Source organism: Phoxinus phoxinus (assembly GCF_949152265.1).
Source record: "Phoxinus phoxinus genome assembly, chromosome: 13".
NCBI lineage: Eukaryota > Metazoa > Chordata > Actinopteri > Cypriniformes > Leuciscidae > Phoxinus > Phoxinus phoxinus.
The window spans coordinates 29,752,452-29,776,957 of record NC_136888.1 but is presented as its reverse complement, the minus strand read 5'-3'; the positions used below and the strand labels follow the sequence as shown (position 1 = coordinate 29,776,957).

General features: G+C 37.2%; 1 protein-coding gene across 1 annotated transcript in view; it reads left to right on the top strand.

The window, feature by feature from the left end:
• LOC307009447 (kinesin-like protein KIF26A) overlaps positions 1-23,046 on the top strand; it is a 36,986-nt gene extending 13,940 nt beyond the window's left edge. The window contains exon 3 of the mRNA XM_079633214.1: positions 22,497-23,046. Within this exon, the coding sequence (XP_079489340.1) occupies positions 22,497-23,033 (537 nt within the window). The 3' untranslated portion in view covers positions 23,034-23,046. The remainder of the gene's footprint in view (positions 1-22,496) is intronic.
• The last annotated feature ends 1,460 nt before the right edge of the window (positions 23,047-24,506 follow it).

Genomic DNA, 24,506 nt, shown 5'->3' with positions numbered 1-24,506 from the left:
ATTCACTGGGTTAAACAAAAGCCACTGCTTCCAGTTCTTTGTCATTCTGGATAATAGCCTAGTTCAGAGGTTCTTTACCAAACTTTCCAGGTAAAACAAAAAATTGTGGACCAATACCTCAGAACAATTACTAGTTTTAACTTAAAAATCATACAAATGTATTAAAAAAAGAAAGTTTATCAGTTAAAAATGTATGTGTATACAGTCAGTTCATTATTGTTATGAATTGATATATCAGTCAATCAATGAATGTACAGGTATGTGCTTTTGATAAGAAATTATTTTCAAATTTTTGTAATCAGCCAATGATTTTGCCAACCATTTTTAATCTTTTCTGGACCACATTGTGAAAACTTCTGGTCTTGTCACTTGGGAAGACATGCAGTAATGTAATTTCCTCTCAGGTAATCTTCAACCACTCTTACTTTAAAGTTTCTGACTCTTGAGTGCATTTCAGCTAGTTCTCTGTTTCCGCCATAGTAAAAAGTTCATCACCTAATTTAGCCTATTACTGTCATCGTATGATAAATCGAGACTTCCTGCAAGGATCTTCTAATCTCTGTTTTATAGGCTTGCAATTTCATGGCATCTGGCTTCTTCTCACAATATGCATAAAAATACTTTTTATGACAAAGAGCGGATGAGAATCACTTCTCTTTTCTTGTTGTGGTTACTATCTGTTTTTTCAGTCTATAGTGAGTTTCTTTTATGTGATGGACATGTAAACCTTTGATAATTTGTAAGATAATGTGTAATATCACACTTTATTATAATGGCTTATTATGAATAATGGCCTAATGCTCTTTGAACTTTGATGAGAGCAGATGACAGTAGGAGTAATGAATCATGTCTTTGAGTGCTGTGAGAGTGCCAGATCTTTGCCCTTATTTTGTTTTCCCCCTTGGAGGCAAGGGTTAGTCACAGTTCATATACCGACAAAGTGAGTTTCCTAAACCAGTTCCTGCAATTTAAATTTTGTTCTTTTGACTATTCTGATAAAGCTTGGGAGGTTGTGCTACTCTAGATCTAAAGATGCAGTCAAAAACCATCTTTAGCTTTGACTTCTTTAACTTAAGAATCATTTACCGTAAAACATGCCAATCTACAAATAATTTAAACTGCAGTCAAGACAAAATGTTGATAAGGTACTCATGTTACTAGCCAACAGTAGCTAACTGCTTTAAATGTTACAAAGCACTGAACATCTCAATTAGGGTACTACTAAAATAGAAACAAAATACAACAACTAGCAAAACACCCCAATTGAAATAAATGAGTTTAGCATTTAACTATATATTTTGCCATAAAACAGACCTTAAATGATTGTGAATCAGTGATTCACTTTTTTTAACTATAGTTCATAGTACTTCATTTACTTGAACTGTCTGAATGAACCGTATTTGGAGAGCATGTTTGATTATTCAGCTTTGTTTCTAAGACAGAGATGTAGCATTATGCTATGCTAAAGTGCTGCTTGTTAGAAAAAAATAGCTTGTTACTTGAAAACTTGGGACAAATGTCATCTTTATAATGTCAGTGCCATAGTAGACTGCTGGTTGGCCTGTAATTGCCTCTCTTGCTAGTGTTCTGTATGACCCAATCTGTTACCATGGCCTTGTTAATGATGTCACAACAAAAGTAGCTCTGTATTAGCCCATCTGTTACCATGGCACTATTTATGATGTCAAAAATCTACCGTCCCTCTCCTAGCCTGGGGTTACTACAGCGGGCTTTTATGATGTCAGATTGCAGCGTGGTCCTGGAGAGCTTGTGTTTTATCCTTGCGGTGTGTCAGCTAGTTTACTTCACAGCTCCCTTTATGAGCCCCACTGCTATCTTTCCCACAGACATCAGCCACTCTCCGGTCCTCTGTGTGGAAGCGAGTCACTTTTGGACACTTAAACAGCGCAGCCGGGAGTTTCACACAGGACTGTGAAGTCGCCGCCTTAAAACAGTTACAGTTACAAGTTGCATGTTATCCCTGTGGTCTTTCCATTAAATGAGGGTTTAATTATCAGTGACGCAGCAATTAATGTACGCTTGTTATGCTAGGAAAGGGGCAATGGCTGGTGTTGAGCAATCTCGTGTTCTGCTTTCCCACACTCTCTGAGCCAGCAGCCGTTGATAGAGTTGTTTTGTCTTTACTCTTTCATGTTTTTTTTTTTTTGAAGTGCAGTTGGTTTTAGCAGTTGCAGAAATTGATGAAACAAACAGGAATTGGAATTAAAATTATTTTAAATTCATATAAATATTTTAATTTTATTGTCGAGACTTTCTTGTTTGAAAGTTTTGAAAAAGGTCTTTAAGTTTGCAGGTTTACAGGATAAACTGTTAGATGGATGGATGGATGGATGGATGGATGGATGGATGGATGGATGGATGGATGGATGGATGGATGGATGGATGGATGGATAGACAGACAGACAGACAGACAGACAGACAGACAGACAGACATACATACATACATACATACATACAGACAGACAGATTAAAACAAACGAATATACGATAGATAGATAGATAGATAGATAGATAGATAGATAGATAGATAGATAGATAGATAGATAGATAGATAGATATTGTATAATGACAGATGGATAAATAGATAGATGGACAGATAGCGAGATAGACAGAACGTCAGATTGATAGAGAGAAAGAATGACAGACAGACAGATAGAGATATGGAATAACGGATAGATAGATGGATAAATAGACCGAACAACATATTTTTCCTCTGTTTCTTTATCTTTGTAGTTGTGGTGTGAACTTACCTATTGTCATTAAATTCGGATGATTATTAAAACTTTATTGTTATAGTTAACGCTACAGTTACCTTTTTGTTGTTGTCAGGAATTCACCTGCAGTGTTTCAAAAGGCTCAATGCAACAGTGACCTCCAACGAATCGTATTTTCAAATGTCGTATGTTGAATCATTATCACCGTAACTTTCTAACGCTGTTTTAAACTGTCCTATCACAATCATTTATTATTGCCGCGAACGGCTCTTATTGGACAAGGTCCAAACACCGACATACAGAGAATTTTCCGGTACCAGATTAACACAGAAATTCTCGTATTATTTTCCCAACGACCGAAGAGTTGGGAATGCGTGGATTCGCGATCCTTTTTCAGTAGACCCAGTGATGTGGATGTTGTACTCGCCATTCATTTGCAAACACAGTTAGTGGAACTTGCATCTGACGGCAGCCAGCAGACCTGAGCTCCTTCTGGATTCAAACACGAATATCCTGAACTCGCAGACGTTGCAACAAAGTTTATTTTGCCATTTAGCACTACCGATCTTTGCGAGTCGGGATTTTCAACACTGACTGCAACGAAAACAAAAAGCAGGAATACTGTGTGCGACACTACGAGTCGCCCTTTCCCAAATTCCAGCGCGTCCGGATATCATCATTTCAGAGCGGCAGTCTCAAATGTCACATTAAATGAGTAAAAAAAAAACATCTGTTTTTCTCATAGTCTGCCTAATAATTGAAAATGTTTGTGTGTTTTCGTGAAATTAATTATAATAATCATATACGGTGCAGCCTAGGTCTAAAGAGGCATTTCAGTTGTTGATTTTTTTCCCGCCTTAGTGGGTCGTATGACTGGCATACAAAAAAAATAGGGTCGCATTGGGTAAAAGGTTGAGAAACCCTGACCTAGAGCACCCTAACCTTATGGCAGTGTGTTTTGCATGGACTATAGTTAAATGAAGTTGTATTAAGCAGCAAATATGCCCGCGGTTATGAATAAAGAATCGAATCAGTTTTGTCTGTGTGTTTATGAGGGCTGTGTGAGAGAGTGTGTGTATGAAGTGCCGTGCTGCGTGATTCTTAATTAACTCTTGAACAATGGACCAGTGAAGATCAGAGAGGCAAGTGAGGGGCTTGTTGTGTCTCCTCGTGAGCAGCTTCCTGAACACATGAAAGGAACACACACTGCCCAAAAAAAACACGTGTGGAGAGAGGAGGAACTTCTGTCAACACCAAACTATGGCCTTCAAAGTGAACGCCACCCCCCTGCTTCACCTCCCACCCGTAAATGCAGACAGCAGAATGCATTCATTAGGATGCTTTAAGCACACACACACACAGCATACACATACATGTTCGCATTGTTCTGTCCCCCCCCTTCTTTTGTTTTGGCACTCTGTCTATCTGTCTGGTTATCACCGTCGAGGGTGGGGTTGTCGGTACACCAACATTTCAGTAGTTGACACCATTAAAAGTGAAATTTCATGATGTTTGATGTCATTTTCAGAATATGCAAAATGAATATGCTAATTAACATTCCTTTATTTAAAACGTTAAATGTGAAAGTAAATATATAAACAACATCTTTTGTTTGTCAGTAAAGTAGTTATTTAGTTATATAGTTATCTTTGCTTGTCAGTTAAGTAGTTATAAGACAAGCAAATGAAATAATAATAATGGAACGATAAAATATAAAATTATTATTTTTTTAATTATGTTTCTATGGAGTTTAACATTTGGATGGAAATATGTTTGTGTTTGCTTGCAAAACTTTTGTGTTAATTTGCAATATGGTGAATAATTTCAAAAGGGAATTTTTTTTATTAAAATATAAGTATATGTAATCTTTTTTTTGTGTGTGGAATGCAAAAGCATTGCAATATAATTGTTCCTATTATCGCAGGTGTTGTCCATCAAGTTCTCCAGGGGCTCCATACATTTGAATATCAAAGAAATAAAAAAGGCATAGGCATAGGGCATATGGATATGTTCACAACCTGATTGGTCAGCTTTTATTACGTATATTTCATGACAGAACTTACCGAACATCCAAAACAATGTGTGCTGGGCTAAATGTGCTCGCTGTATGTGCGTAGCTGACATATGATGGTATTTTGACCAGCTGAGAACTCGTGAAGAGCTTATAAAATGTGTAAAGGACTCAGAACATCGGCAGGAATCCCTTTGTCACACACACACAAAGATCTGCTGCGAGGAGACGCGGTTCTGATGCCTGTCCCGAACTGTGATGGGCAACATCGTGACTACGATGAGAAAAAAAATGGTATGACTGAGCATTCTGCCCTTTTAGGGTCACATCATGTGACATCATGTCCTGTTTTTGGTTAGTTTACATGTCTTTGGTCTGTGTTGTGTTCATATTTCAGTCGAACTGCACCAGAGTTTGCTTGGAAGAGGACCGAGACCCATCTTTCCAGCGTCTTGGTGTGCTTGTTTGGTGGCACCAGGGTTCAGATAGTAGCGTTCACACTTATTCAAATGAACCGCACTTACAGTAATCACACCAGGGTTCGTTTTAATCTAAACAAAAATTCCTAGTGTGAATACATCCTAAATGTATCATTTTCTTTTTTGGTCAAGAGAAAGAACCAAAAGAACCGAACTACAAGTGTGAACTACAAGTCATTTGGCTTTAGCTAGAGGCATGTGATCTTTACATATTTCAGTCACGAATATCTGATCCACAGTCTTTGATTCATATTCGAAATGAATTTTGGGATTTGACTGTAGTTTCAAGTTGAAGTGATATATATATAACACTGTAGAGTGCCCTGCCATGGGTCACTCCCTTCATATCCCTGTTTTCTGAACTGTGGAAACAAGAATAGGATTCCAGCCAATGCACATCAATACAGCAATTTCCTATTTGCTCATTTCCTGTTTTGACAGGAAGCAGAGGAAGATGGCTTGCTCAGACAAACAGCGAGAGCAATGGACTGCTGGCTCGCGCAAGCAACTGTCCTCAGGTAGTTCGGCACAGGCGTTGATGGACCTCTTACACCCCGTTAATGAGATTGGCCTGCCGCGTGTGTTTAGGAAAGGAAGCTTTTGTGGAGAATGCTGTTAATCATTTCTGAAGTGGTGCCCTTCTTCCCAGGACGCTCCTTTTGACCTGCACACAATGCAACGCTTTTGAAAGCACCGGTTTCTTTTGTTTTTCCATCACATTCCATCCATCACTGCAATCCATCTTTCTGTGGGCAGGGAAGTTGTCTCCTCTGTTCACACCTAAGCTAGTGGGAGTACAATTGAGATGTTACATTGTACCTAGGAACCATTTTTCAATTGACATTTCAGTTCAAACGTAAGTGCCTGGCTGCCCTGTAGAGATAAACACCTGCTGATTCATAAACAATGGATCACATGACCAGTCAAATACTTACTTTATCTTGATAACTATTATGGAGTCACATGTCATGGGGAAAAAAAAGGTGTTGTGGCCACTTGTTAAGATTTTGGTCCTACGACTTATTAATTAAGTCCCTCGTTTTAGGTAACTAAATTAAAACTTGACTTAATTAAAACGTAAAAGGTTTTTCTTTGTTTAGATTGGACTGAAACAAGGGAATGATATTGTATATTTAATGCATGATAATTTCTCCTATTTTACTTTTGCCATCTTCTATTGCTCACATAAACTCAAATTACTGCAAATTAATTATTACATTTAATTATGTTATGTTACTATTATTTAGTTATGTTATGTTAAATCCCTTGGTAGCATGTAAAATGATTGCTTGTAGTTTATATATATATAATTTATATATATTTTTTTTAGACAAAAAGTAATGGGAAAGTATTGAATTTCTGCAAGTAAAAATATGTTTAATAAAAATTATATTCAAAAATGTTTTCCTATTCAGTAATACATATTTCATAAACATATTACAGTTTCTTAGGCAGTAATACATATTTTAATAATAATTATTAAAATATTAATTAAAATGAAATATTCTCAGATCCACCCACCATTGGCAGACATGTTTTCTTTTTTTTTTTGGACACTGCGTAGAAGTATTTGTGATTAAACTAATTCTTGAGACTAACCTCTTTCTCAGATTGCAGGGCAGATACACTGACAGGCAGCCAGAATCCCCCCCCCCCCCCCCCATTTCCCCCACCCCCTCCCCCTCACCCCCCCTCACCATTATGCACTGCCTCGAATTGCTAATTAGGAAATTCAGTGATTATTAACCTTGGCACTAGACAGCGATCTCCTCATTTCTTTCATTATAGCCTGGAGTTGATTTACTCTAAATGCTACTTTTACTTTGACTGTGGAGAGAAAGCAATTGCACGCTGTCAGCTGCACACAAAAGCCCTCTGTTTTAGATTTTTGGAAAATATTATGCTTTGACATAAAGTATGAAGTACTCCCTTTCTTTCTAGCAGTTTGACCTTCTGTTTGCTTTTAAGTGATTTAATGCTGCATTATTTTAGTTCTTCTTCTTTCAGCAGACGTTTATTGTACCAAACCAATTTTACAACCCTTGAACCAACCGAGAGTTAAATATCTTGCTCGAGAGCACAGTGGTTTAACTGGCCCTACTGGAGTTTGAACCAGCAACCTTTGATCTACCAGGCCAGATCTCTAAGGTGCAGTGATGGATTATGTACAGTCAGCCAGTTATCACAAAATAAACCTGTACGTTTTTTTATTATTATTTTACAACAACGACTGGCTGACTGTACAGTATTCTGCATATTTCAATGCTTATTACCAAATAAATAATGGATATGAACATTAGATTTTTTATGTAAGACGAAGCTTGGTCATTAAGCAGAGACATTTGACCAATCAGAATCAAGTATCCCAGAGAGCCATATAACTAACTTATAGACCTCATGTAGCCCCGCCCCTTTTAATCGGTGCACTCGTTGAGTTCTGTCTTCAGGTTTGTATTTCCACAGCATGAAAGTAAGATCTTACGGATTAATGAATGAACCGCTCGTTTTCAAATCCTCACGGTCTGCTGACATCCGCTTCAAACATTACAATGCTCGTGATAACTTTAGTTTACTCTACAATACAATACAAAGTAAATCCACTTCACCATACACTTCGTCAGCAATGCTATAGAAATATACATTGAAATTGAGTCTGGAAAGTTCCTGTTGATTCATGGTCAGTTCCTGTGCTGTGATTGGATGGCGACTGTTTTGAGTTGATCAACATTTATATAAATAGTCAAGTGTTTTGTATTTATATAAAGTATGTTTGTATTTTAATGTACGATCATAGCAGGGATGGAAATTAGCACCAGCCACCAGCCAAATGCTGGTGATTTTGTGTTGTGGCTGGTAAACTCGCTTCACCTACCAGCCACTGTGGCGGGTAAATAAAAGTAGCATGCGGTTTCACCCGGACACTTTTAGAGGAGGCACATCTTGAGATTTTACCCTATGGAATAAACGGCTTAAGTATTGTAGATCTTGTAGTATTAATTTTCACATGCAGTTACACATTGTCGGTTAAAAACAAGAAAGTGGCTGGTAAAAACTTTGAGTGGCTGGTAGATTTTGGAATCCACCAGCCACAGTGGCAGGTGGACAAAAAAGTTAATTTCCATCCCTGGATCATAGGTGGGTTGATCTATCTATTGTAAATCAATTCTAGGACAGGAACTCAGTGAGAATGTGCCATGTGTGATGAGGGTGAGGGGTCAAAGGTCAGCGCTCCTGAATGTTTAACTCTGTTGAAACTGCAGTGCACTTCTACCCTGACCTTCAGAAGCTGCACAATTAGCTGACCTTTGACATCTCACCCCTAGGCACAGACAACATGCTTCCACATTCTTTGTCCTACATTTGTGTGTTTGTTAGGAATAGGGTGAACATCTTAATAAGGCTGCCTAGAGAAATAGAGACGGCACTGTTATGGCTCTAATGGTGTCTTGACCCAACTTAGTTTTCTACGTCCAAAGCAATTACTGTTTGCTTTAACCTTGCACATTGTACTTTTTATGCTCAATATACTAAGCTGTCAGTTAACTTTCAAGACCAAGTGCCCAATTTATTCACTTTTGTAGCATTTTATTTATATGATTCTAAATTCAGAACAGCAGGAACAGGATGTGGTTTAGAATCACTCAAAGTCTTCACTAAAATTCTCTCGTATGGATAAAGAGAGTGTCCGTAATGCCGCTCAGCCTCGCTTTAAACCGAGTACATGACTAAATGTGTCAGGCCATTAAAAATAATGTAATGAACTCTCAATGTAATAGGCTCTCATTCATATGCAAATCAGAGTGGGTTCAGCCTTGGCCTTTCTTGCTACCTCATTGCACACCGACGCTTGTGACAACACTGTTGGAAATGTTCTCCGAACGCTTTCATGTTTTAATTGCCTTGATGGACAGAGGACCAACAGGCGGAATGAATCCATCAACGTTTACTGTAAGTGCAGGAGAGATGCGTTTATGTAGGTGTAGTGCTTCTAGGCCATGACAAATTGAACATGTTTTGAATGGAGTTCAGGAAGAGAGTTTAAATCAGGATGGAGAGTTTCGTTTTTTTTTTTACCTTGTTTCCATCAAATGGAACATTTTATCTCTGATAAAGGACAGTTATAATACTGGTTCAGTAGAAACAATCTAAAGCACCTCGGTAATCTTTCTTTTTCTCTCTGTCCTATCTTCACAATCCCTGTCCTTTTATAATTTTGTCGTTTCAATTCTTCCCATTATAAGTCAGGATTGCCTCACCTCACCCTTGCTGCCATTAATGGGTAGCAGATAGATTTAGCTTTTGTGTAGTTTACTTCAAGGCCGTTTGTAGTCGTTCCAATTGTGTCACACAAAGTGGTTAAATGCCTTTTGTTACTATTTTTGATGAGCAAAGATTTCAATAAAGGGAGAGAATGAAAGGGGAAAGCATTTTTATAATCATTAATGCGATTGGTTTGTGTGTTCTGCCTTATGTCTGCTCCAGATGGAGAAGGGTTTGGGAATCCTCAGTCTATCTTCCTATCTTTATTCGCTGTGTCTAGACGTCTCTATTCACCCAAAGAAAACATCCAGACCTGCCAATCTCCGAGAGTCTTGGATGCCTTCCTTGATGTGTGTCCAAATATCTGCAGCACAAAGCCGTATTCAATTGAATGTCTATGTCTATTTAATTGACTTTTTTGAAACACAGATTTAACACCCAAACAAATAATACAAAATTAAAAAATGCCTCTCTTTATTATATATAATGTCTCTCTCAGTTTATTTATTTAGTAATGCTCCTCCTAAAATTCCTTATGAAAAACATTACACAGATAAGTTGATATTCGGAGAGTTGCTGAGAAATATTTGAGTTGTTGCGATGTTTTCTAAAACATATGGAGACACGTGAGATTTTGAAGGGTTTTTAGGGCCACATCTACATTCATCTGGATAAAAAAAAAAAAAAAACGCGTTTCAAATTTATCCGCTTGGGAACGCGTTTTCAAAAAGCTTAGTTTCCGCAGGACAAAAACGCTGTCTTCGGTGTGGACGGAAAAAAAAGATGCTTTTTCAAATGAAAACGTATTAGTGTGGACGAGGGCTACAACTCTTCCTGAGAAGCTGGAGAATCAAGCAGGTTTCTCAATTCACTCTCCTTTTAACATGATTTGCTGTGTAGGAGAAACAAATGAGATTTATGATTAACAAGACATGATTGTTCTTTCCTATGTGTACATCCTTGTGAACTTGGCCTTGCTCCAATTGTTTTGACAGATTGAATTACATTTAATTACGCTGAAAGGCGATTGTTGTTACCAATGAAAAATGATTTAGGTCACCGGTTAGCATCTTTCATCATGTGTTGTTTCAAATTATCTGTATATATTATCTGAATATAAATTGTATTTTAAAGGACATTATGACCGTAATTTTAAACAACCCAAGTTACCTCACATTTTTAGTGAAGTGAAGTGACGTGACGTGACGGCCATGTATGATACATCATACTTGAATTTGCATTTAACCCATTCAAGTAAGTGCACACACATTAGGAGCAGTTATTATTGAACACACACACTGCAAACCGTGGACACACACACCCAGAGCAGGTTGGGGGTTATGTGCCGTGCTCAAGGGTATCTCTGTCATTTCCTGCCGGTATTGAGAATCGAACCCACAACCTTCGGGTTACAAGTCAGACTGTCTAACCATTAGGCCTCAACTGCCCCATGCAACTGAGAAAAATATTTTTTCATGCTTTCCCATCTTTTGTCCAGTAGATCCTGTGAATTATCTAGCCAGAGTCATCGAATCACATTCCACTCCAGAGTTTCCACCCTCAGAGCAGTCTAAGACACCAGTCTCTTGTGTGAATGACTCTTCCTAATTATGCTGATGTGCTACTTTAGATGTGACTTTGGAGACTGAGTTCCAGGGACGAGTGCTTTAGAGCGAGCAATCTCATCAGTTCCCGTGCTGCTGTTGCAGACGAGTGGAGCTCATGCAAATTACAGACGCATGTGTTTGTGTGTTTACCTCTTCCTGTTTGCATTTTTCACTAGGTAATTAACTTCTCTTCTCGCCCACACGGGCCGGTGTGTGTTAAAGCCGAGAGAAGAGGTCTCTGTTGAAAGCAGATGGCTCTGGGAGGGCTTACAGGAAGTTGAGAGGAGGCTTAGAGCTGTGGAAAAGTTCGTGAAAGTTGGATAGAAGCTCTGTTCAGAGTTCAGTGTTTGCAGAGGTACTTTGATTTTTCAGGATATATATATATATATATATATATATATATATATATATATATATATATATATATATATATATATATATATATATATATACGAAATACCAGCACCCGTCATTTAAAAAAAAGCTGTGTAAACACACAGATTATAGCCTATATATTTACTCCACAGACTAACTCTACGAACATGGAAAACAGTGATAGATAGGCTTCTTAGCCTTTACGCTAAGGAGAAAGTCCAACGCAACTTTGAGGGGACCAAGAGAAACATGATTATGTATTTCTGCTCTGCTAGCACACTGGACATCAACCACACGGCATACGCTAATACCTTTTCATATACTGTCTACTTTCTATGTATATACGGTAATATAGAGAGAGAATGGATTTTTTGCCATGATGCACTCACAAAAGAGAGCAACGTCGTCGTAACACAGTGGAATAAAAAAAAATGCTTTCAGTATGAACATCCTCTCATTCTATGGTGAGCTACTGCGCCTTGAAGTGTTTTGCCTTAAGTAGTTCATGACACTGGCCCAGCCTTTTTTTTTCTGCCAACTTAGCGCTTTTTAACTAGTGCTTGTGGGAGGGGCTTAGAGATAACGATAACCGCAACTCTTTCTAGCATACATTTGTTGACCGCCATTGTTTGCATTTTTATGTTATCAAGTGGAGTATACTTTGCTGCTCACCGTGGATTTGCCAAAACATGTTCCTGGATCAACATATTTTGTTAACCCTAACCCTAACCCTAACAGCATTCCTTTCCAAAAATGTTGTCCTATCCCTACCCGTAAACCTAACCCTACCCATAATTTATCTATAAAATCAGAGGGAAATATCAGGTGAATAACACTGATATAGAAGCACCTAACCCTGGTTTTAAGCCTAAACTTGACATTAACTGTAAACTTGTCCCTCAAATCTGATTGGTTGATTGAAATGTTGTTCCAGGATCAACAAAGATGTTTGTTGATCCTGGATCACTTGGTCATCACACTCATCATACTTTTAAAGTCTAAATGCATATCGCCACCTTGGAATTATAAGGTTCACTAATCATGCACGCGTTTTCAACGCGTTCAGTCGGTTCACAGCGGTGTTTAAAATCTGCTGCATTCACAGTCAGAGAATGTTTCTAGTCGTTAAGTGTGTCCAGCATTACTCTGCTATCAGTGGCTCAAACCTCCGTTACTAACTCTAAAATGACGTTTTGGAATTAGCAACGGAGCATGGGTTTAGATGCGCAAGGAATTAGTCCTACATACAAGAGCGTTTTAATGACAAAAACTTTACAAACGTCTTGAAATACATCATCTGAACAATATTTCGAGGTGTGGTAACTGTGGTATAAGCGGAATAATTGACTCCAGACCGTTGAATTATTATAAAAATAATGCACACCCGTGGTGTAACGGCCACTCCGCTACGCGTCGTGACCGCATTACCACCTCGGGTGTGCATTATTTTTATAATAATTCAACGGCCTGTCGTCAATTATTCCTTACATAAATTATGTTCTGTGTACTAGATCAGACATTTTTTTTTGGCTAATGGACATGATAATGGATTATGACTGATAAATCATTCTTTTTGATGAGAATGGTTGGCTGAAACATCCATTCCCGGCATATGGCAATCAACAGCCTCCAGTGACTGAACTGCTGTCACACCGAACACACATTGACTCTTCACTCAGGTGCCGCTCTTTCCCAAAGTGCTCAGTGGTGCCATCCACCTTGATTAGCTGATTAATAGTCAAGAACACCCACAATCCCTTGCAGCAATTACTTTTCTTTCCCTGTTCTTCACCTTTCTACATGCAGCTGTACTTCTACACAGATTGAAGAGTTGATTTATTGTTTTTATTTCCATAAACTCTGGCTAAAGAGATAAATAAATCAAGAGCAGTCTGGAGAGTTTCCAAACAGTCTCTGCACATCAACTATTTTAATTAGTTGCGGAAAATAAGCCGGTGAGCATGTATAAATATGCATGCGCAAGTGAGTCTCTAGTGCAACGTAAGGCGGCGTTGTTAGTTTAACTAAGTTTAACTGCTGCATTAGCCCTGGGTCACATAAAACTCTTATGTTGTGCTGAGGAGTTATGAGTTCTGCTCCAAAACTGAGTGAGCTGCCTATCTAGACAACACTATAAGGCCAAATGATTGCTACCGGGCATCACCTGTGGGCTTCATGTACAGTAGAAAGCAATCACGGTAATGGGGAAAAACACCTATCGACAAATTTGACTAAAATATATTTAATTCAATACTGAAACTAATTTTGTGTGTGTGTGTTGTTAACTAAGCAACATGCTAACTCTCTTTGTTGTGAGTTGCCTCTCTTTTAAACATAAATAATAATAATAATAAATGATATAAAAAAAGGTAATTTTGACTTTTTATCTCACAATTTTGACTTTATTTCTCGCAGTCCAAGTTTATATCCTGAAATTGTGAGTTAACATCTCAGACTTTCAGACATGAATGCAAAATTGAATGTACCAACTCAATTCAACATGTTAACTTAACAGTGCAAGATATAAATACTAAAAAAACTGCATGAAATAAAGTCATAATTGTTATATATATAAACTCAGTGTGTGATAAAATAGTGTGTGATAAACTCGCTATTCAGAGAAAAATTGTGAGATATAAACTCGGAATTGGAAGACATACGAATCATGAGATAAAAATGTGCAATTTCAGTTTTATTTTTTATTCTGTGGTGGAAGCGGGCTTTCATAAGATGCAGAAAGCAGGGCAGCTCACAAGGTTTGGGAACATCGCTGAAGTCAAACATGCAGACAAGTGCTTATAGTTTGTCTTGCAGCAATAAACTGCAATTTACGCTCAAAGAAGCGTTGGAAATAATGGTGTGTGGTTACAACAGCCTCAATACTGACTGACTGCCCATCCAGGGTTTGACGAGGCACTGACAGCTGGAGTGAACCATGAGGAGAGTGAATGGGAGGGTGACAGACAGATGGGAGACAGTATTGTGGGTTATCCAAACAATTTGGGAGAAAGCTGGTTTCTTTCTCAAGCCCCAGTGAACAGGAAAAGCAGTTGGAGTATCTGACTGTTGAGAGCGATCTATGATGGATAGGTGATTGGGACATACCTGCATTCTTTTTTGCATGGACCCTGGAGATTGAAGATGTTCATGTCAATATACAACTGCACAAATAAAGCAAATCGACTGTGAACTACACAGGTAAATATTTGGCTTACTTGGAGCATATAGATGTACTTTTAAAATCTGGTAGACATTATGATCATAAGACATTATGATTTTCTTTTCTTGATCAAATCGATTTTTCAGCCAGGATTTTTGCTGGTCAGTAATCCGGATTAATATAACTGAATTTCTCAACAACAACAAAAAAATAAAATATATAAGATTAACTTGAGCACAGTAATCGAGTTTTCTCCGCTTTGGTAAGATTTAGTGATTTATCGAGAGAAGGCCAGTGTTTAGGAGAGGTCTTGATCTTTTGACTGTGAGCTACATAAATATTCATGCAAGTTAGCTTTGATTTATGAAACCTGCCACTTTTTCAAATTTATAGACATTTTAATTGATTAATTGATATTGGAATAATATGATTAAATTTGTGTAATTTGGGGATTTTTTTTAGAGGCTTTTTAACCAGCACTCTACGTAAAGTGACTGACTGTAAATGTTCCTGCTTATGCCACCAGATAGATAGATAGATAGATAGATAGATAGATAGATAGATAGATAGATAGATAGATAGATAGATAGATAGATAGATAGATAGATATTGGTCAATTATAGTTTAGTGGTCACTAAAAATAACGGCATGATTGAACAATTACAATGAAGTATTTGAGAAAGCTGTGTAATAAGTACACGGATACAAATTATTTTGTGGTGAAGTAAGTACTATAGAAAAAATCAATCTAATTTACATGAAAAAGTTAGTAAAGGCAAGAATAAAAAAAAAACGAAGTAAATTATATTAATTATATACTAGTACTCAATTCAATCGTGTAGAAATGAAAGCGGAAATATCAACGTTATAAAATTTAAGTAAAATTACTCAACTTTTCTGAGACTGGAGTTCCCATCATGCACTGGGCCTTGAATAATTAATGAGGTTGATTTTTCACTGTTTCCCAGCTGTATTTACACTGTTTCATAATTGCTTTTGTTGTTAGGTTTAGTAACTTGCCATTTTGTGACATTTGGAGTTCATCAAAATGACACATTCAAAACGATCTATCAAATGTTACCGTCATTGTGTATTGTCTACCAAGTATTGAGGTCTCTGCGTTCACACACATGACATTGAAATGTAGATATAGTAGTAACACACACTATATTTATTGAATTAAGTACTTGGATGTTTCAAAGTAAAGCATACGTTTTGAAAGTGTGGTGTAATTCAATGTTATGTTGTCTGAGTGAAATGTATTGCAAAGGAAACTTCACCTAAATAGATATTACTCAACCTTTTAGTTAAGTTAAAATTACTTATTTTCTTTGTTACTTTGTTAAGTAGAGTTTACTTAATTCCATATGTGAAATTTACTTACAAAGTATGCGTGTGAAATTTACTTAAAAAATATTTGTGCACAGATTTTATATTAAAAAAATGTTCTTATTGTTTTTTTCAGTGTAGTTGTATTATACGCTTGCAGAATACATGGAATAATGCCACTGACAGTGGATATAATCAATCAGACAGTAATGAGAGAGCACCAACTGTGGCCTGTCACTCAGCAGACAGACAAACATCTGTGTTTCTAATGACCCTCTGTCTCATTCTCCCGCGGTGTGTGTGTGTGTGTGTGATCATCTTACTGCAGTAAACACAGGTTAATAGGAGCTGAGGTTTGCTGTTTTTTTTTACATGTACCATGTGTAAAAATATAATCATAGTGTTTTCTTTGTAGTTTAACATTTTCTATTCCTGTATTGGTAGATTAATTTAACCCTATATCTATAATTAATTAATTAATTATTTCTTGTCACCTTTGATCCGTTGAATGCATGCTTGCTGAATACAAGTATTAAAGACGTATTTCTTAAAAAAAAAAAACTGACCCCAACACACACACATACACACACACCTACACCCAGAGGATCTCAGAGCTCCTGGTCTATAGCTTACATTATGGCCCTGCTTAGGAATCCCTCCTGGGCTGCAGTGCGTTTGGGTAGACCATTGCATGTGTGTGTGCGTTTGTGTAGAGGTCCACGGGGATTAGCGTTGGATGTGGTCTTTAGCTTTTTAGAGTATAGTGAATGTAATCTGTATTAATGGCCTGCTGTGAAAAGACCCAGCGCTCACCTTTTCACTACAGGGTGTGTAGAAACAGCTGTTCCTGGGACTTTCACACAACCCTGGTTTCCATCTCAGAAAAGCTCCTCCCTCTCATACCTGCAGCAAAAGTGCCAAACCACCTTTGCCAGTTGCTAGAAACTCAAACAAGTCAAGTCACCTTTATTTCTATAGTGATTTATACAATATAGACGGTTTCAAATCACAGTTACAGTGACAACAGGAAAATTAATCAATGATGCAAACAGAATTCAATTCTGCTGTAAAGCATCTTTAAAAAGACAATAGTAAACAATCATTATTCAGTTGAAATCAGTTCAGTGTTGACTCATTTTGGTTCAATAACTGTTCTGCAGAAAACAGTGATGTCATCATCCAGCTGTGTTGAATTATCATCCAATAGTGTCAGTTAAAGCTGCAGTCCGTCGTTTTTCCTCTTTGTCGCCATCTCTGTTAGAAATCTGCAATTGCAGTTATTCGCGGAATTATTAACTGGGCGTGGGTAGTAAATCGGCATGAAACAGCGCGGATGAACACAATGTATTGAGGCTGCTGCGTCGCTGTGGATACTGTACTGTCATCATCAGCAATCTCAGAGTATACTTTTTGAAAGTGTCAACATTAGAATTTTCATCGGAAAATGTCATCTGAACAAGTAAGTAACATTCACTTTTGTTCTGACCAAATTCGGGGGGTGGGGGTAAGCATTGCAGTAGGCTATATCATGCTGATTAAATCTAACGATTGCTTATATCACGTCAAAACGTGAAAAATATATTTTTTCTGTAGCCACTCTGAAGTCCGAAGTCTTTGTGTTTTACAACTGGTGAATCTCCAGTTGTCCCTGGTGATTGTCGCTTTAAACTTTCGGGATCCGCCATACCAAGTGCTAAGCTAAATCTCCACCTCCATCATCCACACACGCTAGCCGGGGACTCCTTCTCTATGTGTACAGAAGTGACGTAATGACGCAAAGACATGCTCGAAATTCCCGCGGAAATCCACCAGTACCACTGGAATTAAAATCATTATTACAAGCTTACCGTTTTGAATCGAGGTAAGGCAAGCAGATCGTTTTGAACACTGGCTGGTTAAGTTTTTTTTCAAAAATGTATTTTTTGATATTTTTAAACCCAAAAAAGTGCCGGACTGCAGCTTTAAGTCAAATCAATAATATTGTTGAATATTAAGCGTCCCCAACTAAGCAAGCCATAACTTTAGTGTTAAAAACCTGTATGCTGTTATAATACAACACATTACTTTAATTTGATGAGACTGAAAACAAGGTTGTAAGAGATAAAAGTGCAGTCAACATGGCGTTACAAACCTGTTTGATTTTCTTTCTTCTGCGGAACACAAATGAATTAAAGAATGTTTTGTTCATACAATGAAAATCAGTGGGGTCCAAAAACAACAATGGATCCCATTAACGTTCCTTCTATAAAAAATAAACAAAAAGACAATGATACATTTGTCCAGTATATCGTTATTTGTGTTTGGTAGGAGTCATAAGGGGTTGGAATGAGTAAATGATTACATAATTTTTAGTATTTGGTAAACTATCTCTTTAAGGCAAAAGAGTTTGATGCTATCCATAATAATATCTATTATCTACAATTATATATATATGGCATCTAGCACTATTTTTTAGCAATGGTGGTCAAATATCATAGATAAAGTTCTTGATCCACATGTTACAATCTCATCCATCATCGTATGTTTTTCTTCTTCTCTCTTTTCACCTTCTCATTTGTCAGCTTTATCTTCTGCGTCTCGCTTTCCTATCTCTCTTTTTTCACTCACATGTATTTCTGCAGCTCTTCCCCCACTCTTGTATTCTCTGTCCTTTCCCCACACTCATATCTCATCATCATTAGTTTTAGAGACAGTCAGACTAGCGGGCTGAGGGCACACATGTAGTCATTTATCCTTCTGTTGGCTTTCTGTTCTTTAGTGCATCACTAATCAGCAGATAGGCTCCTGCATTCATCCCCAGAGCTTCATAAAACCCAGAGCTGACTGCCAATAAAGTCACACAATGGCCGACTACAAGCCCCAAGGCCAGGGGTCTAACCCTCATCTTACTTCTCATCCCGTCTCTCGCTCGCTCTCTCTCTCTCTCTTCTCAATTTTTTATAATTCTCTTTCTGGCACTGGTGGATGGATGGTACCATCCTAATGGCGGTACATTTTACTATACTGCAGAAAATACATGTATGTCTTCAAGTCAATGTGAATTCACCCCATTTACAGTTTTAAAGTGCTCCTATTATGCTATGGTTCCTCATTTAGATTGGGATGTCTCCTACAATAGGTTTACATGCATCAAAAACACTTTTCTCATAATTTACATCACCTCATTTCTCAAAGAGTCTGAAAACGGTTTGTTCGAAGTTTCAGTCTCTCTGAACCCATCCTTTCCGAGAGCCTACTCTGCTCTGATTGGTCAAACGGCCCAGTTTTTTTGTGATTGGTCGACCACTTACAGCGTGTGTCGGAAACCAAACTGCCATTACCACATCTGAATTTCAAAATTCCTCAGCACTTCATAAAAAGTACAGTACAGTAACAATGGCATTGGTTTTTCCGTATGAATTCCAATGCGAGTTTTTATCCTTTAGAAATGCATGTAAATTGGATTTGTCGACAACACGAATCAAACTCTTGCAACTACAGTGATTGAGGTCAAAGTAGATGTTGTTCGCAGGCAGCCAATGAAGACCATAGGCTGGCCTTTATGCATTGTTACATTGTTACATAGGTATGTTACAGTATGTGAGACTGGAATTACTGACGGCTCGCTTCAGGCAGTTCAGAATCGATTCTTTCTTTTAGGAGTCAATAACTTTATAAAAAGAGACAATGACTTTATTTGACATACATTTTGATCTTTTTTTTCCCTTTTTTTCCACTAAAATATAATAACTTGCTCCACTTCTCTTTCAAACCCCTCTAACCACCTGGCTTCATCCTGATATGAAACACCCCCTTTTCAGTGGTTCAAGTGCAGATCAAATCATAATTTTCTTTCATAGAGAACCCATGTTTAAACTTGAATATGTCAGATTACATCCAATAAGGCTTAGAAGATTGGGGTTAGTAAAGTTTTTAAAGAATTATCTTATGCTCACCAAGACTTGATTTTATTTGATCAAATGTAGTAAAAACTGTAATAATTTTATTATTTAAAACAACAGTTTTCTCTTTTAAAATGCAGTTTAATCCTGTGATGCTAATCTGAATTTTCAGCATCATTACTCCAGTCTTCAGTGTCACATGATCCCTCAGAAATCATATTAATATGCTGATTTGATGATTAAGAAACATTTCTTCTTCTTCTTCTTCTTCTTCTTCTTCTTCTTCTTCTTCTTCTTCTTCTTCTTCTTCTTCTTCTTCTTCTTCTTCTTCTTCTTCTTCTTCTTCTTCTCATTATTATTATCATGAATGTTGCAATTGTGCAGTGTAAAAAACTCTTGGATGACTTTTGAATGGGAGTGTACATACTGTGTCAATCATTAACGTCATGAAAACATCTGTAGAATGTTGTTCTGACGTAGCACATTTTAGAAATACATTGCAGATGAGCAATTGGCATTCTAAAATCTAAACACACACACACACACACACACACACACACACACACACACACACACACACACACACACACACACACACACACACACACACACCTCCTCAGCACTAACATGGTTCCTTCTATATCTTTGAGTATTTTTCTGGCTTTGTGTTCCCAAGTTAAGATATTCAAAGATATATCTAAATGATCATCTTTAAATATTCATGCCCTTTTGAATAGTCCCACAAAATGTTTAGTAATTGGATTTTAACACACCTGAGTTGAGAATTTTAAATTCAGGGTGCAATATCCGTCCGTAGGAGACCCCATGTTTTATTTAACAGAGGACTTCTGCTTGCATATGAAGTCTGTTTGAGTAGTAATTATGATTTAATTGCAGTAAATATCCTAATTGGTAGTCGCTTAAGGCTCTCGTTCATCCAGGTTACCGTGGCTCTGAGAAAAGCAGGCTCCATAAACATCAATGCTGCCCTGGGCTCCAGTCAGGGTCTAACCTCCTTAATACTGATCTAGAATGTAAGATGTGTCTCTCAAAAGACCAGAAGTGTGTGTGGATGTAAAAGAGTAATTACAGCATTACAAACAAGTGCTGTGAAGGAATAGTTTGCTCTAAAATTAGCATTCTGTCATCATTTCCTCACGCTCATGTCATTCCAAACCTGTATGGTTTCTTTCTTCTGTGGAACGTAAAACGTCCATGCAGCTGTTTTCCAGGAATAGAGAAAGGGAGTGACTAAATGACAGAATTTTCTTTTTTAAGTGAAGAATTCCATACAAGCATGTAATTAATTTCCAAATAAATTCTACATGTGTACCCTTTATATAAGTGTTTTTATAAGGGCGGCTTGTTGGTTGTATCATGATATGTGACCTTGTATTGTAGCAATAGTTACTGCTCCACACACTTGATTGTGTTTGAGTGTGAGGACACAGACAGACATAAGCCCCTGTCCATCAGGTAGACTGGCGTCATGCCCCTGGCATTGAATGGGAGATGATTATTTTCATGCTGGGTCTCTTGTCATATCTTTCCCTGCTGGGAGTCTTATCAAATGTAAATACACGCTGCAATGTGCTTCATGCCCGGGCTCAGCTGTTGTTTTCTTTACACCCTACCGCCCACCACCCCACCCCACCGCTCAATCCCTCCACCCACAAAACTCTCACTTTTCAGCTCTGCTTAGTTTGAAATATTATAATTAAGATGAGGCTTCTGGGACAACTAGGAAGATCTTGTCTAAAATGTCTGCAGGCTATATGGCTGTACTGGTTTTTATCAGCAAAACCCAAATCTACATTTTTCTGCATATTTTTAAACGGCCTGCTAATAAAATGCTGTTTATTGTTAAATAATTTAGCATTTTTAGCATTTATATCACAAAGTATTCTTTATTTTAGATCGTGAGCTCAGATAAATCTGGAAATAAGAAAATGTATATCTATATTGTAATATTATTTTATTCTATAATCTTTACAACATAAAATATAACATTTAAATGTTACATTATAAAACAGAAACATTATAAACATATTTGTTGATGGTGTTTATGACTAATTATAATTAATTTATTATTATGATTATAAATAAATCAGAATTTTCTTTAAATTTAAAAGATTTACATCATTTTATATATATATATATATATATATATATATATATATATATATATATATATATATATATATATATATATACATACATACACATTTTTAAATTAATATTATTAGTAGTGGTACTATAATAATATAAAAATAATTAATTTATTGTTATTGAGTTTTTAAAAACGTATTTAATAATTCGAGATTTATATTATATTTTTATATGATGTATAGCTAATATATAGAATATATAATTATGTCACTAATTATAGCTAATATACAGTAATAAAATATGGTTGTTGTTGCTGCTGTTGTTGAGGAGTATAATGATGATGATGATAATAATAATATTATTAATCATTTTTTAAACCTTATTTAAAAAAATCTGAGACTTCTTTAATCATTTTCACATTTCAGAGATGTATCGCTTTGTACTGTTATTTTATACTTTAGACACTAAGTCAGAACTCATATGTAAAACAATAAAAACAAGCATAATGTCTTGCTATAACAGCTCTTTTCGCCTCTTTTGCTCTCTTTAGGACTCTGGATTTGCTTCTTTTATCATTGACCAGCTGCAAGTGCCTGATTGGCCGCTGAAAGGAGGACATGAAGGGAGGAGGTGTCAGGTGTGCGGAACACCTGCACAGCAGCTAAAACAGCAGGCGCTTCAGACTCTCCAAGACCTGTACCCTGGTTCCCACATGCCATCCCTGCCTCCCAACACCTTCCCTGGGCATCCCACCAGGCTGACGACTCACAACGTGGTCACTCTTTCCTCCAGACCTACCAAATCGAGGATACCTCACCCGGCGCACAGCGTCCTGCCTGTGGGGGAGCGGCAACGTGAGCTGGGCTGGTCTCAGAGCCCGTCTCCCAGCGCTGGTCCACTGAAGCCCAGCGTGCAGGTGACCATGGGAGGAAGACCTCTGACGGGGACCATCGGCTCAGTCACCATTCAAGCCCAGCAGTATTTAGAGGGCATATGGAGCATCTCACGCGTCAATAACTACATGCCTCAGCCAAGCCCGGTATGCAACCTTCCATTTCTCTCACAAGATATTTTGTTTATGCAATAAATGAATTTATTGGATCAAATTTACTACTATACTAAAAAACAAACTCCTAATGTGTTCAATTTATAAGTGACGACGTTTATTCCCTTCAAAGGCTTTATCATTCACAGTAGGAGTAGGGTGTAGGGGTTGAAAATAACATGGATGCACTTTTGGATGTCATTTGGATGCACTTTTGCATCTTTTCAAGTCAAAAGTGCTGCTGTTATTGTCATATAATGGTTGAGAGGTATGGAAAAGTTCACTTTGAAGGGCTTTTTGAAGCATTATTGTTTCGAAGTGCTCAGCATAGGCATCCGTTTTAACGTCCGGTCCGGTTATGTGAGCTGCAGCTGTCTGAATGAGCTGTCAATTGAAAACACCTGCATAACTGAATCACATGCACTCAGTTAGACATGGAGAGCATGCTTGAAACATAATGCACTAAGCATGTGTGTTAACATTGTATGCATCCTCATGGACAGATTTGTAAATCTCTAGTGCAGTTTCACATTGTCAGTGCACCTGTTGCTTGAGTGTTTTGGAAATTAGTCTCATGTTGTCAATGAATGTTGCAGGGATCGGGATTGCTGCTTCAGTTACACTTTATGATGAGGTTTACAGTGAGGTATATGCAGTACCATTCAAAAGTTTGGGATCAGTAATATATATTTATTCAAGAAATTCATATTTCTATCCAAAAATAACACATTTAATTGATCAAAAGTGACAGACTTTTACATTTATGCAAATAATTATATTTTAATTTAAATAAATGCTGACCTTTGTAATTTTCTATTCATCAAAGAATCCAGAGATCACAGTATCACAGTTTCTATAAAAATATTAAGACACCAACCGTTTTCAACTCTGATAAGAATAAGAAATGTTACTTGAGCACCAAATCAACATATTAGAATGATTTCTGAAGGATCATGTGACACTGAAGTAATAAAGATGCTGAAAAATTTGCTTTGCCAACAAAGGAATAAATTTTTATTTTGTAATAATTGTTCAACATTACTGTCTTTACTGTATTTTGTATGCAGCCTTGGTGAGCATAGACTTCTTTCAACTTACCGACCCTAAAATTTGAACAGTAGTCTATATATACAGCAATTTAAATAAATGCAAATATTTATTGTTATTGACTGTTGGCAATATTCTCATAATGGCTGAATGTCGTGTGATTATCATCTGTCTGATATATTGGTCTCAGTCATATATCGATCGATCACCAGAATGCAGGGTTGGCAGATGGACAGCTTGAAGAGTTCATTTTATTACTCCTGTGTTTTATTAACTGCCTGCCTTACTGCACTGTTACATTCCACAGTGGACTGTTGAAGCTGTATAAGTGTAACTAAACAAAACTCGCCACCACAGGTGGACAGCTCAACTATTCCCGTCTGTCTTCCATTGCCGAGTCTCTGCTGCATCAGAGCGGTATCTAATTATAATACATATCACATATTTTTGTGGTGTTGACAATCTTTT